At 45.7% G+C, this 13,752-nt stretch overlaps 1 protein-coding gene and 1 pseudogene across 1 annotated transcript in view; one reads left to right on the forward strand and one right to left on the reverse strand.

The window, feature by feature from the left end:
- The window catches only part of Itgam (integrin subunit alpha M), a 43,324-nt gene extending 31,562 nt beyond the window's left edge, over nucleotides 1-11,762 (reverse strand). Inside the window, exons 1-5 of the mRNA XM_052197703.1 lie at nucleotides 11,648-11,762; nucleotides 9,502-9,607; nucleotides 3,224-3,327; nucleotides 915-985; nucleotides 649-766 (exon numbers count right to left, since the gene is read on the reverse strand). Of these exons, the coding sequence (XP_052053663.1) occupies nucleotides 649-766; nucleotides 915-985; nucleotides 3,224-3,327; nucleotides 9,502-9,607; nucleotides 11,648-11,675 (427 nt within the window). The 5' untranslated portion in view covers nucleotides 11,676-11,762. The remainder of the gene's footprint in view (nucleotides 1-648; nucleotides 767-914; nucleotides 986-3,223; nucleotides 3,328-9,501; nucleotides 9,608-11,647) is intronic.
- A 781-nt stretch (nucleotides 11,763-12,543) lies between these two features.
- LOC127676656 (uncharacterized) lies at nucleotides 12,544-12,697 on the forward strand (annotated as a pseudogene).
- Nucleotides 12,698-13,752: the final 1,055 nt, after the last annotated feature.

Below are 13,752 nucleotides of genomic sequence, written 5' to 3' on the forward strand. Positions count from 1 at the left end.
ACAACAACAGCAAAGTAGCTAGGTCCATGTGAGATGTCAAACAAGACTGTCATGGCTGAGAGTAAGATGATCAGAGGGCCACAGAGAGAGGAAAGACCACTTCACATGGTGACTTTATGCTTATTTTATTTTATTTTTTTGAGACAGAGTCCTGCCATGTAGCCCACACTAGCCTTAAACCTAGTACTGGCATCACAAGGAAGTACCACCATGAATGACTTGAAAGAGATGATATTTAATCCAGAATGTTAATAATGGATTATCAGTTGGGATTTGAGAAAAGCATCCCCAGTGTAATGACTCTGAGGACATCTTAGAAAGATCCTTGGAGAAGAGAGGCAGTGGGAAACTCTGAAACATGGTGGCTGAGGTAGAACGGGTGGGAAGAAATTGGAGCAGCGAGCAGGGTCTATCCCATCAATAACACCAACGACTAGGCTTGGGAGACCCCAGCAATTGCTCCAAAGACAATAATTGGGACATGTGTAAAGTCTAGTGGCTTAATCTCCTTCCAGAAGTGAGGGGCTAATGAAGTTACCTTCACTTCCCTCCAAGAGACCCAGGGTTTCTAACCTCCCTGCACCCAGACCTCCAATGCACCACCATACCATGAGCAGCCACCATCTCAGCCCATCCTAAGGGGCCTACCTCTGAGAGCCTCTGGGAACTGCTGGGGCGGATTCAGCAGGTTGGAGTCGAACAGATAGCACAGTCCATTCACATAGGTGTTCTCCTTGCAGTTCTGGTGCACTGTGGGGCCACATGCCTGAGGGACAGAGCAGGGGTCAAAGGGTTGCCCCTGCCTCCAGTTCTCCCATCGCAGCCCCTCCACCCTCCACAAGACCTCCAGCCCAGCAACTCCTTCTCTTCCATCTCTCCCCCTCAAGACCCTCTTCTGATGGAGGACAACTCACCAGGAGCTGCGGAGGGACAGTAGCAGCAGCCAGGGACAGGCCCAAGGACATATTCACAGCCTCTGGAGGTACTGAGAAGACAGATGTATGCACAATGATCCTTGGTTAGAGGAGGCGTGAAGCAGTCAGGTAGGTATATGGTGGGGCGCACATCCTCGTTCACGGTCTTCCTCACAAGAGCCAAGCACAGAGGCCAGTCAATAGATGACTGGATAAATAAAATGCAGCCTACACAATGGAGTTCTTTCCATTCGCAAAGAAGAATAAAGTCCTGGCACTTGCATAGAAGTGGATGTAATTAAATAAAATAAGCTTTAAAGTGTGGGGAACAATTTGGAGTATGGGCCATCAGGAAGTGGCAGGGGAGATTGGAGAGGGTAAAGAGGACGAAAAAAGATTGAAATATATTGAACACATGTTTCAAATGTCAGCCAAGCGTGGAGGAATACCTTTAATCCCAGTAGCTGGAGGCAGAGGCTAGAAAACCTCTGAAGGCCAACCTGGTCTACATAGCAAGTTCCAGGCCAGCCACGGATACACAGTAAGACCGTGTCTCAAAAAGAAAAAAACCTAAAGGATGAAAAAGAAACTGTCATAAAGAAACACGACTTCAGAAACGGGGTATGGCCCTATTGGCAGTGTGGCCAACCATGCACGACCCTCAAGACCACGTGTGGTGCCAGAACTTAGGAGTGGAGCAGGAAGATCAGCAGTTCAAGGTCATTGCCAGCTACATAGCAAGTTTGTGACCAGCTTGGGTACGAGAGGCCTCGCAGGGGTTTAGGGGAAAAGAAGGGACGAGGGGAGAAAGGAGATCACCCTCTTACACCACATATGCTGCTTGCGTCTGTCTGGAACAGGAGAGACGGCTGCCTTAGGGCAGTTACTGCCAGGAAGGCATGAGGACCTGAGTTCGGGTCCCCAGAACCCATGTAATAAAGAGAGTGTCCCCACTTTTACCTGTAACCCCAGGGCTAGAGAAACAGACAGAGCATCCCTGAAATTCTCTGGCCTGATGGCTCAGACACTAAGGGCACTGTCTGCTCTTCTAGGACCTGGGGTGAGTCCCAGCACTTAAATAGTGGCTCATAACTGTCTGTAACTTCAGTCCCAGGAACCCTGACACTCGCTTGTGGCCTCCCTGGGCACCAGACATGCATATGGTACATATATATATATGTATGGTACATATACATATATGTGTGTGTGTGTGTGTGTGTGTGTGTGTGTATATATATATATGTGTGTGTGTGTGTATGTATGTATGTATATATCTTTTTCATTAGATATTCTCTAATCAAATTAGATTAGATATCTAATTAATTAGATATTAGATAATTTTGACTAGCTTAGATATCTAATTAAATATTAGATAATTTTAATTAGATATCAGGTGGTTGTTAATTAGTTTTTTAATTGGATATTTTAATGAGATATTTAATTAGATTTTTTAAAAGATTTATTTATTATTATATGTAAGTACACTGTAGCTGTCTTCAGACACATCAGAAGAGGGCGTCAAATCTCATTATGGATGGTTGTGAGCCACCATGTGGTTGCTGGGATTTGAACTCAGGACCTTTGAAAGAGTAGACAATGCTCTTAACCACTGAGCCATCTCTCCAGCCCTAATTAGATATTTTTAAATTAATACTTTCATTAGATATTTATAAATATTTTATTTATTTACATTTCAAATGTTATCCCCTTTCCTGGTTTCCCCTCAGAAAACCCTCTATCCATCCCCTGTCCTCCTGCTCACCAACCCACCCACTCCTACCTCCCTGCCCTCACAATCCCCTACACTGGGACATCGAGCCTTCACTGGACCAAGGGTCTTACCTCCCATTGATGTCCAACAAAAAAGAGAAATTTATTGCCCAGACAGTCTAGCTAAATCAATGAGTTCCTGTCTCAACATAAGCAAGGTAGAGTATGGCCAAGAACTCTTGATGGTGACCAGCTGCACGCAGGGCACATGTACCTGCAGGCACATGTACACCACACACACACACACACACACACACACACGCACGCACACATACACACACACACATACACACACACACACACAAATGCTTAAATGTTTTTTATTCTAGCAAAGGAGTCCCTTCAGCCCAGGAGACAGAGGATAGACTATGAAAGAGGGCACAGCGAGGTGGCCTGAGGGGTCTATAGACAAGCCAGAGGCGAGGGAGCCAGGTGCTCCCTGCCCCCCCTAAGATGCCCAGGATTCAGGAAGGCTTGACAAGCCAGCTGGGTTCACAGGAAGACTTCACTCAGGAGCCAGAGGGAGAGATGAGACTCACCTTTCAGGTGAATGAGGCGACACTGGCTTGTGCTGTAGTCACATTGGTAGAGGGCACCTGTCTGGTTGACAGCCTTTGCTTCCTGGGGGGCAGCAACAACCACTCTGTAGAGAGGGGGTAAAGGGGGAGCTCTGAATGTAGGGAAAGGAGGCCCTGATTCTTTTTATTTCCAGAGAGAAGTTTCTGAACTCCAGTAAATAGGAGGAAGAATTATCAAAGAAAAAAATGAAAAAAAATGAACCCTAGAATGGCAAAGCCCTTTCTAAGAATGACACAAAACTCTGAGATAATTTAAAACTGGCTTTGAGAGAAAATCCTGTGACGTTAGGATGGGAAAGGGGTGGGGTGACAGGGAAGGGTGGGAAAGCAGGGGCTAAGAGGAAGGTTTGCTCAGAACACATTACACACATATATGAAATTCCCAAACGATAAAACACTAATATTCCAACCACATAACCATTTTAAATAAATGTATAAAAACGAAAAGCAAATGAATTCGAAGTCAAACAATAAATCACAAAGTGGGAAAGGAAGGCTTGCAGCTTACACCCCAGATGACCTTCTTTGGTCTGTCGGTTCCTGCAAACCAGGAAGGGGGAAGAGCAGAAGATGGGGGTGGGGGTGGGGAGGTTGGGGGTGGAGGAAGGTAAGAAAAAAGCATCAACAGGAAAAGCAGTCTCTGTGGAGCAAGTCTTCTGGGCCCAGAACAGTCCTTGTCATCTCCGACTCCCAGCCGCTGCTGTTATCCAGAGGAGACCAGGAAGAGAGTGATCCCATCCACGCTCAGTCTGGAGGGGAGGGAGGAGCTCAAAGTTGCTGATGGTTGTCAGGGAGCCCTGTCAGCTGCTCGTGGAAGCTATACAAGCTAAAGTCACTGGCTCACAGAGCCAGACCTGCACAGAATCACTCTTCAGTCTGTTGTTGGTGCCCGGTCTGGAGGGAACATGTGTTTGTTCATATCTCTCCAGAAAAGGTTACAAAACGAATACTTCCATAAAAAGAGAAAACCAGCTGGTGAGATGGCTCAAATGGGTAAGGGTGCTTGCCACACAATCATGATGGCCTGCGTTCAATCCCTAGGACCCATAATGGAAGGAGAGGTCTGGCTCCCAATGGTTATCCTCTGATGTCCACGTGTGCTGTCCCACCCACACACGTGCACATTCACATATATACATACATATATACATAGGCTCAAACACGCATGCATGCACATGCACTGTACATGCATACACTATTAGGCCATGGGCCTATCCCTGATCACTCTCACAGTCTAAAGAAATCAGGCCAAAACCCCCTGAAGCCCCCTCCCTGGGACAGAAGGAAGAAGGCATGTAGTCTTACAACTAATTCATGTCCTACCTAGTACCTGGTACCCTGTTTTGCTCATCACATGTGCCACCCCACACTAAATCATGTGATGTGGAACCTTCTATCATCTCTTGAAAAGATGTAAAAGTTGTGATGGTGTGAGTATGCCTAGCAGGGAGTGGCACTATTAGGAAGTGTGGCCTTGTTGGAGTAGGCATGGCCTTGTTGGAGAAAGTGTCACTTTGGGCTTTGAGACCCTCCTCCTAGCGACTTGGGAGACAGTCTTCTCCTGACTCCCTTCAGATCAAGATGTAGATCAAGATGCTCCTTCTCCAGCACCACACCTGCCTGGTTGCTGCCATCCTGACGATGGACTGATCCTCTGACCCTGTAAGCCAGCCCCAATTAAATGTTGCCCCTTATAAGAGTTGCCTTGGTCATGGTGTCTCTTCACAGCAATGGAAACCCTAATGAAAACAAAAGTCAAACCTTTTTCTTTGGCTCCCAGGATCTCTCACAGTTTTCCTCTGGGCCTTCTCTCCCACCATTCTATCATGACAGCTATTACTCTCTCTTACTTTAATATCTCTATCTCTCCCTCCCTCCCACCCTCTCTCCTCCTCCCCTCTCCCAATCTCTGTACTTCCCCTTAAGTAGCTTCCCTTTCTCCCATCTTCTCTCTTTTATTTTAAAGATTTATTTATTCTTATTTATATGAGTACACTGTAGCTGTCTTCAGACACACCAGAAGAGGGCATCGGATCCCATTACAGATGGTTGTGAACCATCATGTGGTTGCTGGGAACTGAACTCAGGACCTCTGGAAGAGCAGTCAGTGCTCTTAACTGATAAACCATCTCTTCCGCCTTCCTCCCTCTTTTCTTGAGAGGTGGGAGTATCCTATTCCATCAAATCTTTCTCTGATTCATCACTTTGTCTGCCACTCAGACATCACTTTCAAACATGGCTGCTTCCTTCTACAAACTAACTTTACCTTCACTGTTTAAGGTGTGTGCTAAGGGCGTGTCTGTGTTCTGGCTGAACCATGCCACAACTAGATACAGAGTTTTTCTGTAAATAACAAAATCTTGGGGTTTACAGTGTGATCAAATATTTTGTCTTTCTCTCTCTCTCTCTTTCTCTCTCTCTCTCTCTCTCTCTCACACACACACATACACACACACATTTTTTGAGTCAGGTTCTCACTATATCACTCCAACTATCCTAGAACTCATATAGACCAGGCTGGCCTCAAACTCACACAGATGTGCCTGTCTCTGCAACCTAAGTACAGGGATCAAAGGTGTGTGCCATCATACCAGACTAGGATTTTTTTGTAATTGTATGTGTGTATGTGTGTATCTCTGTGTAGGCATGTATGCAGAGTTTAGTGCTCATGGAGGTTGGAAATACCAGGTCCCTCTGGCCACTCCTTTTTTTCTATTCAACATTGATGATGATGATGATGATGATGAACTTCATCATCTTTTAAAAGGGGACTAGAGAGATAACCCAACAGTTAAGAACACTGACTGATCTTCCAGAGGACCCAGGTTCAGTTCCCAGCATTCATACAGCAGGGAATAATGAATCAGGAATGTCAAAGAGAGGAATAAATAAACCAAGGGATAACTAACAATAAAAACCTTTAGAAAGAAAGCAATATGGAAACCAACTACTAAAGAAGCTTCCTAAGATATGTACACCACATGTATGATATGTATACCACATGTATGTACACACACAGATGTGTGTATGTAACTCACATGCATATATCCCCACACAGATAGACCTCCACATACAAATTTCAAAATCTAACACACACACACATATATGTATGTATGTATGTATGTATATATGTATGTATATACATATGTATGTATGTATGTATGAAGTTACCCTATAATGAAGGAGAATTCCGTTCCCAGACACTATGAGCTATCAAAAGTCCAGGTATCATCTGTGACTCCAGATGCAGGTGATCTATCACCCTCTTCTGGCCTCTACAGGCACTGCATGCATGTAGTGCACAGATATATATGCAGACATTCATACAATTAAAATGAAAATTAAAATCTTCTCACGATTTTAATGTTCAACATCCTGATTCATCAGAGAAATGCAAATTGAAAGTACTTTGAGATTTCATCTTATCCCAGGCATAATGAGATTTTTTGTTTGTTTTGTTTTGTTTTTTAATTATAGCAAATACTGACATGAGGAAACAGTGGTTGGTGGGAGTGCAAACTGGTACAGCCACTATGGAAATTAGGCAGAGGTTCCTCAAAAAGATCAAAATAGATATACCACAAGGTCCAGCTATACCATATCTGGGCATATACCCAAGAGGTGCTATTTCCTTCTACAACGATCCTTACTTACTCATGGTCTCTGCTGCTATATTCACAATAGGCAGGAAATGGGAACAGCCTAGATGTCCCTTAACTAATGGATAATGAAAATGTGGTACATGTTCATGATGTAATGATTCATCTATAAAGGAAAATGAAACCAGCAGGTAATTATAGAACTAGAAATAATCATTTTGAGTAAAGTAACCTAGACCCAGAAGGACAAATACCACTTGTTCTCACTCATGTGTGGGTGCTGTCTCTGAATCTCTGTATGTGCCTGTTTAGAGTACTCATAGAAGTCAGGAAGGTAATAAGGGGGCATCGGGGAGATGGCGCTAAGGGCAAAGGCATACAAGAGATGGTATGAAGAGGGCAAAAAGAAACTCAGGAGACAGCAGACGTTGGCGAGGATGTGGAAAAAGAGGAACACTCCTCCACTGCTGGTGGGGTTGCAAATTAGTACAACCACTTTGGAAATCAGTCTGGCAGTCCCTCAGAAAACTGGGCATGTCACTTCTGAAAGATCCTGCTATACCACTCCTGGGCATATACCCAGAGGATTCCCCAGCATGTAATAAGGATACATGTCCCACTATGTTCATAGCAGCCCTATTTATAATAGCCAGAAGCTGGAAAGAACACAGGTATCCTTCAACAGAGGAATGAATACAAAAAATGTGGTATATCTACACAATGGAGTACTATTCAGCCATTAGAAACAATGAATTCATGAAATTCTTAGGCAAATGGATGGAGCTGGAGAACATCATACTAAGTGAGGTAACCCAGTCTCAAAAGATCAATCATCGTATGCACTCACTAATAAGTGGATATTAGCTTGGAAAACTGGAATATGCAAAACATAATCCACACTTCAAATGAGGTACAAGAAGAACGGAGGAGTGGCCCCTAGTTCTGGAAAGACCCAGTGTAGCAGTATAAGACAAAACCAGAACAGGGAAATGGGAAGGGATGGGTGGGAGAACAGAGGGAGGGAAGGGGCTTATGTGACTTTCGGGGAGTGGGGAACCAGAAAAGGGGAAATCATTTGAAATGTAAATAAAAAATATATCGAATAAAACTAAAAAAAAAAGAAGAGGGCAAAGAGGGTAATGGGGCAGAAGGGCAAAGAGGGGAGTGAGCATGGGGAGGGGTAAACAGATAACGGAGGAGCAACAGCGTGGAACCAACAGCGTGGAAACAACTCATAAAGAAGCTTCCTGAAATATATACATCATATATGTGTGTGTTCATGTGTGCACACACACATGAAATTTATACGAAGTTACCCTACAATGAGGGGGAAATTTTCTCTCCCAGATACCATGAGCTATCAAATAAAAAGTCTAGATACAGAGCACCTCTTTTGAGTTGTTGGTCAGTGGGATCCCATAAGTTGCCCCCCAAAACATGGCAGGCTATTGCCATTCCCCTCCATTACCCTCCAGAATTTGATGGTGATAACATATTGCTTAAGACGATAAATATTTGAGTCATAGAATATGGAGAAATCAAGTTGGTTCCAAACTGGAAACTTCAACCCTACAGGCTAGCTTCCATGGAGCTGAAAGGCTCAATGCATATTGCCAGGGGAGAGAATTAATCAAAAGTTTTACACAACTGTGAACCTTTTGCCTGCAATAAGGACTGGCCCAGAAAGATATCCAAGTCCCCACTGGTGTAGCAGTGGCATGAATATTATGGGAATGTGCTCATTAGTACAAAAATCATGTCTAGTACTGTTAATTGGGTCAAGATTCCTGTAGCTAGATAAGTCATAAGCCTGAGATAGGTCTCTGAGGAGACCCTACTACTATCAGTCTAGTAAGCGGACATAGCATTAAGCTTCTAAGTACTGAACATCACGCACTTAATGCATCTGTCCTTGGGACAGAAGCTTCTTTGTGAGTAGATGGTGATTTGCAGACTCACAAATGGTCCCATACGTGCAGAATTAGAGTCAGGGAGCGCTCGTCTCTAAATGAGACAGCTATACTATGTACTTCCTCTCCAGGCTCAGGGATCATTACCGAACAGGAAGTGGAAAGATTGAGAGAGCGTGAAGCAATGGATCACAGCGGGGAACCAATGTTCTCTAGACGTGACGGAGGTACCGCTTATTCAGAGCCTCTGTGGCTGCAGACATCAATACGTCCTCATTCTGAAAAGACTATTTCCATAGTGAATCCCAGCTAATATTTCTCTAAAGGAAAGTGTTTTAGGCTTTGTGAACTGTATCCTTTATCACTTATCTTTATTCTGAGTAGCAAATGAGCAGGATTATGTTTGATAAAATTTATTTTCAGAACCTAAAAGTAGGCCATAACTTGAACAAAACTCATCCTATAGATTGAGGGTGAAGAGGTAGGCAGCAGTTAGGAGGTAGATATAAAGACAGATAATCTCTCCTGAAGAACCGTAAGAAGCCAATTGTCGGGATACCACCCCCACCCCCTGCCCCCAGGAAGGGATACAGGGGGTAAGAAGGACTTTTTGTTCTCAACTTTCTTGGATTTTATGGACTTGGATTCCTGGAACCTCAAAAAGGAAACTCTTCTTCCGCCTAGCTTAAAGAGAAGCACGAAGACAGCTAGCTCCCCCTGAGGACTTCACCTGGATTCGCCAAGCTGGACCACACTCTGCCCGAAGCCTCTTGCATTCTCTTGGAAGGTCATGGGACTTTCAGTGTCCAGATTGAAGCCATGACACAGGGCTAGAACTGGACGGATAACAGGGATTGAGATTCAAAGCAAAGGAACCAATACAGTTAAGAAAACAGCACACATTTCCACCCACGACCATTCCTGTCCACAGTCACTGAAGCGCTGATAGCCCGGGGCAGGCATCCACACAGTGTCGGATCTGTCTGTTATATTTTTTGAGACAGGACTGTATATAACCCAGCCTGGCCTGGAACACTACAGTGTAACTGTGGCTAACCTAGACCTCCTGGTCTTTCTGGCTCCCATTCTACCTCCCAAATACTTGGGGTGCAGGGGTGGGCCACACGGCAACCCGTCTGCTTTTTCTACAGAAGACCAGCTAGTTAAGCAGAACCAAGCACTGTGGAGGCAAAGGCAAAAGTCTCAACAATGAGTTCCAGACCAGCCGGACTGCATAGTAAGACCATAGAGGAAAAGGTGGTGGTGGTGGTGGTGGAGGTGGTGGTGGTGGTGGTGGTGGTGGTGGTGGTGTTTCAGAGACAAAGTTTCTTTGTGTAACCCTGGCCATCCTGGAACTATCTCTATAGACCAGGATGGCCAAAAACTCTTAGAGACCCACCTACCTCTGCCTCCCCAGAGCTGGGATTAAAGGTGTGCACCATCACACCCAGCTGGAAGAAAAGCTTTTCAAGACAGTGTCTCACACATCCTAGGCTGGTTCTGAACTCCTGTGTAGTTGAAGATCATCTTAACCTCCTGATTCTCCTGCCTCCACAACCCACCCTCGGTGCAGGGATTACAGGTGTACACTATCTGGTGCTAGGGATCAACCTGAGAGCTTCGTGCACACTAAGCAAGTCCCAGGCCTCACCTCTATCTACCAAGTTTTCAACAAGGAATTTCAAGCTATAGCCAATTACCATAATTTTTGTGATACAGGTTTACCCATGAGATCAATGAGATTCTTAAGGAGTGGCATTTCACTTAACTGGGAGTAAAGTTAGTATCCTCTATCATTGATGGATGAAAGATGTCTTTGTAGTAACCACACTTAACCCAAAGACCAAATGTGCTGATTCAGGCTCGAAGGCCTCCACAAATGCCTATGGAGGGATATGACCAGTCTCTCTCTCAGCCCACAATGGCCTCTTCCCCCACTGTCACAACCACAATGGTTTACACAACAAAGGCCTCAGAAATTTTCCTTCCTATGCAAGTTTCAAGTAGTTCCTTCCCGTCTTGACTCACCCCTTACAAAAATAGACATAAAAGGAAACAAACCAGTTTTTGATTATCAGTCATTCAACAAACATCCACACTAGGTTCTTGTTGATTAGAACGTAAGGCTAAGGAGAAGTGGTGTGTGGAACACAGACGGAAACCTATCCGCTGTGCTCCCTGGCGCTGCTTTCGCCTCTCTGGATCTCGGTAACCCGTCTGAGGAGCAGCCTCTCAGCACGCATGCATTAGTTCTTCATCCATGCGTCCCTAGCCACTCCCCTCGCCTACCTCTGCTCCTTTTCTCTTGGAATCCTTTATCCTTCCCTAAAGCCCTTTGCCCCACCCACCTAGCTCCTTCCTATTCTCTGACCTTTCTCTCCACTCGGGATCCAAAAGATCCCCCCTCCCCTTTTGATGCCCCCTTCTGACTTCCACTAGCACTGCACACACCTGATGCATAGACCTGCATCCAGGTAAAACACCCCCACACATAAGATGTCCTTTTTTAAAAGAAATAGCCCAGAGTTCGTCCAGCAAGGTGACTCTGTCAGCAGAGGGGCCTGCCCTTATACACCGGCAGAGGGGCCCTTACACACCGGCAGAGGGGCCCTTACACACCAGCAGAGGGGCCCTTACACACCGGCAGGGGGGCCCTTACACACCAGCAGAGGGACCTGCCCTTACACACCGGCCGCCTGAGTTCAATCCTCCATACCCACATTGCCTAAAGCCCTTTGCCTCTCCCCACCTACTCCTCCTATGACCTTCTTCTCCACTCATAGACCCAACCGATCCCCCTCCTTTCCATTCTGAGGACCCCCTAACCCCTTCTCCCTACCCTATGAATCCCCCCCCCCAAGACCCCGCCAACGTACCTGTTACCAGAAGAACTTTAAGAGTCATGACTGAAAGGAACAAGACCCCGGGAGATGTGTGAGCTGTGGTGTTGCAGGCACCACAGACACTTTGAGGAAGCCACCAAGCCCAGGAGGGGTCAAAATAGAGAAGTAAGAGGCAAAAGCTATGAGAGATCCGAAGAAAGAGAGTGGAGGTTCCACAAGCACCCAGCCCTGTGTAGCCTTCCTGTGGGACGAAATAGCCTGCTCTTCCCTGACACCCTGTTTCCTGGCCCGAACCATCAAGGTTACCACCCAAAGGTGCCCTTTGACACTCATATACTCTGGGTAAGTCAAATATGGGAGAAAAAAAACTAGACAGTAGGCTCAGTGTTTAGGATGAGGTCTCCCGGGGGATCCACATCTCAAAGGCTCAAAACTGTCCAGTCCCAGGGGATGTGCCACTCCCTTTGGCACTCACACACGTGGTGTACAGACATGCATGCAGGGAAAACACCCAAATACATATGATATAACTAATCTCTTTAAAAAAAAATAACCAAGAGTTGGGCCAGCCAGGTAACGCAGCTGGCAGAGGTGCTTGCCTAAGTGCTGGCCGCCTGGGTTCAATGCCCAGTATCCATATGGTTGGGGAAAAGAACCAACTCCCTCAAGCTGTCCTCTGAGGTCTCCATCCTCACCGTGGTGCATGCCCACACAGGCCCAAAGAGTAAAGCAACCACCGGCTTCTAACCAAGGTCACATCCAAGACATAGCTTGGCGTTCTATATATTTCATGAAAGTATTTTGAAAACAGAACTTGGTATATTATACACAATGGAACTGAAGGATGCATTGGGAGATATTTAACCATTCCTGCCTTGTTAGGTGTGGAGTCTACTCTAAGTTCTTGTTCTTAAAAACAATGGTTTCTCATACTTGCCTGGCAGAGGAGACACTGTGATCAGGAAGGTGGTTTTCCCAGATGAGGCTCACCCATTGCACGTGGCGTGCGCTGACTCCCGTGCTTTTCCCAAACCTAGGTAGGATACTTGACCGCATGGGACACTGTGTTCACATTATCCCCTGGCCAAGAGAAAAGGTGGTTTCTTTACTCTCTGAGGGTTTTTTTTATCTTGTTTACATCTATTTATTTATTTATTTGGGGAGTGTGTGTGTGTGTGTGTGTGTGAATACTTGTGTGTTACAACTGTGTGAGTATGAAGGTCAGAACACAGCTTGCTGGGGTCAGTTCTCCTCTTCCACTTTGTGGGTCTCAGGGACAAATTCGGGTCGTCAGGCTTGGAGACACGTGCCTTTACCCACCGTCTCATGAGCCGTGTTCACTCTTCTTGAAACACGTTATCAAGGTGTTGTCCAAGCTGATCTTGACCTCTTGACCTTGCTGACTCAGGTGACCCACCTGCCTCGGCCTCCCCAGGGACAGACCTACAGGCATGCACTGCTGTGCCTACTTTCCTCCTTTCCTTTTTGACACATTTTTCTATTGTTCCTAGACATATTTTTTTCAATAGCTGGATGGAAATAGATGTTTACCTGCTGGAAAATAAATAAAGTTCTATATACTTTGTTTCCAAGTTATTACACACGCACACACACACACACACACACAGTGTAGAATAAGTGGGACCATGCCACCAGACAGAAGAACTGGTAAGACTGGTGAGATCAAACCCCAGGAATCTCAGCTTGAGTACAGTAGGAGTGGGGTCAGCTCCCTCCCTGCCTAACTCCACCTGCTCTGGAGCACTTAACCAGGACACCCCACTGAGGACCATGGCAGTCAGCACATAACATAGAAACCTGGAGTTCTCTGTACTAATGAGGTATCTATATAGAAGCCAATATGCTCCCCTTTCTGAGCATTCCTTCCCACGAAGGTGTTTAATCCCTGGTTCACCCTGAGTAAGGTGTGTGTATTCACACCTGCCATCTAATTTAGTCTGAACAAGGAAGGACCAGCTTTTCATCAAGGATGAAAGCGTGGGGCGATAGAGAGCCACACCTAAATCTCCGGAGAAGGGGAGGTCATCTCCCTCCCAGCCCCTCCGCAAACACTCTCATGACACTCACTTGGAATCAAACTAGGTTCCACCCCTGGCCAGGCGCTGCCTTCCCCCTTC

Source organism: Apodemus sylvaticus, chromosome 1 (genome assembly GCF_947179515.1).
Source record: "Apodemus sylvaticus chromosome 1, mApoSyl1.1, whole genome shotgun sequence".
In the NCBI taxonomy this organism is placed as follows: domain Eukaryota; kingdom Metazoa; phylum Chordata; class Mammalia; order Rodentia; family Muridae; genus Apodemus; species Apodemus sylvaticus.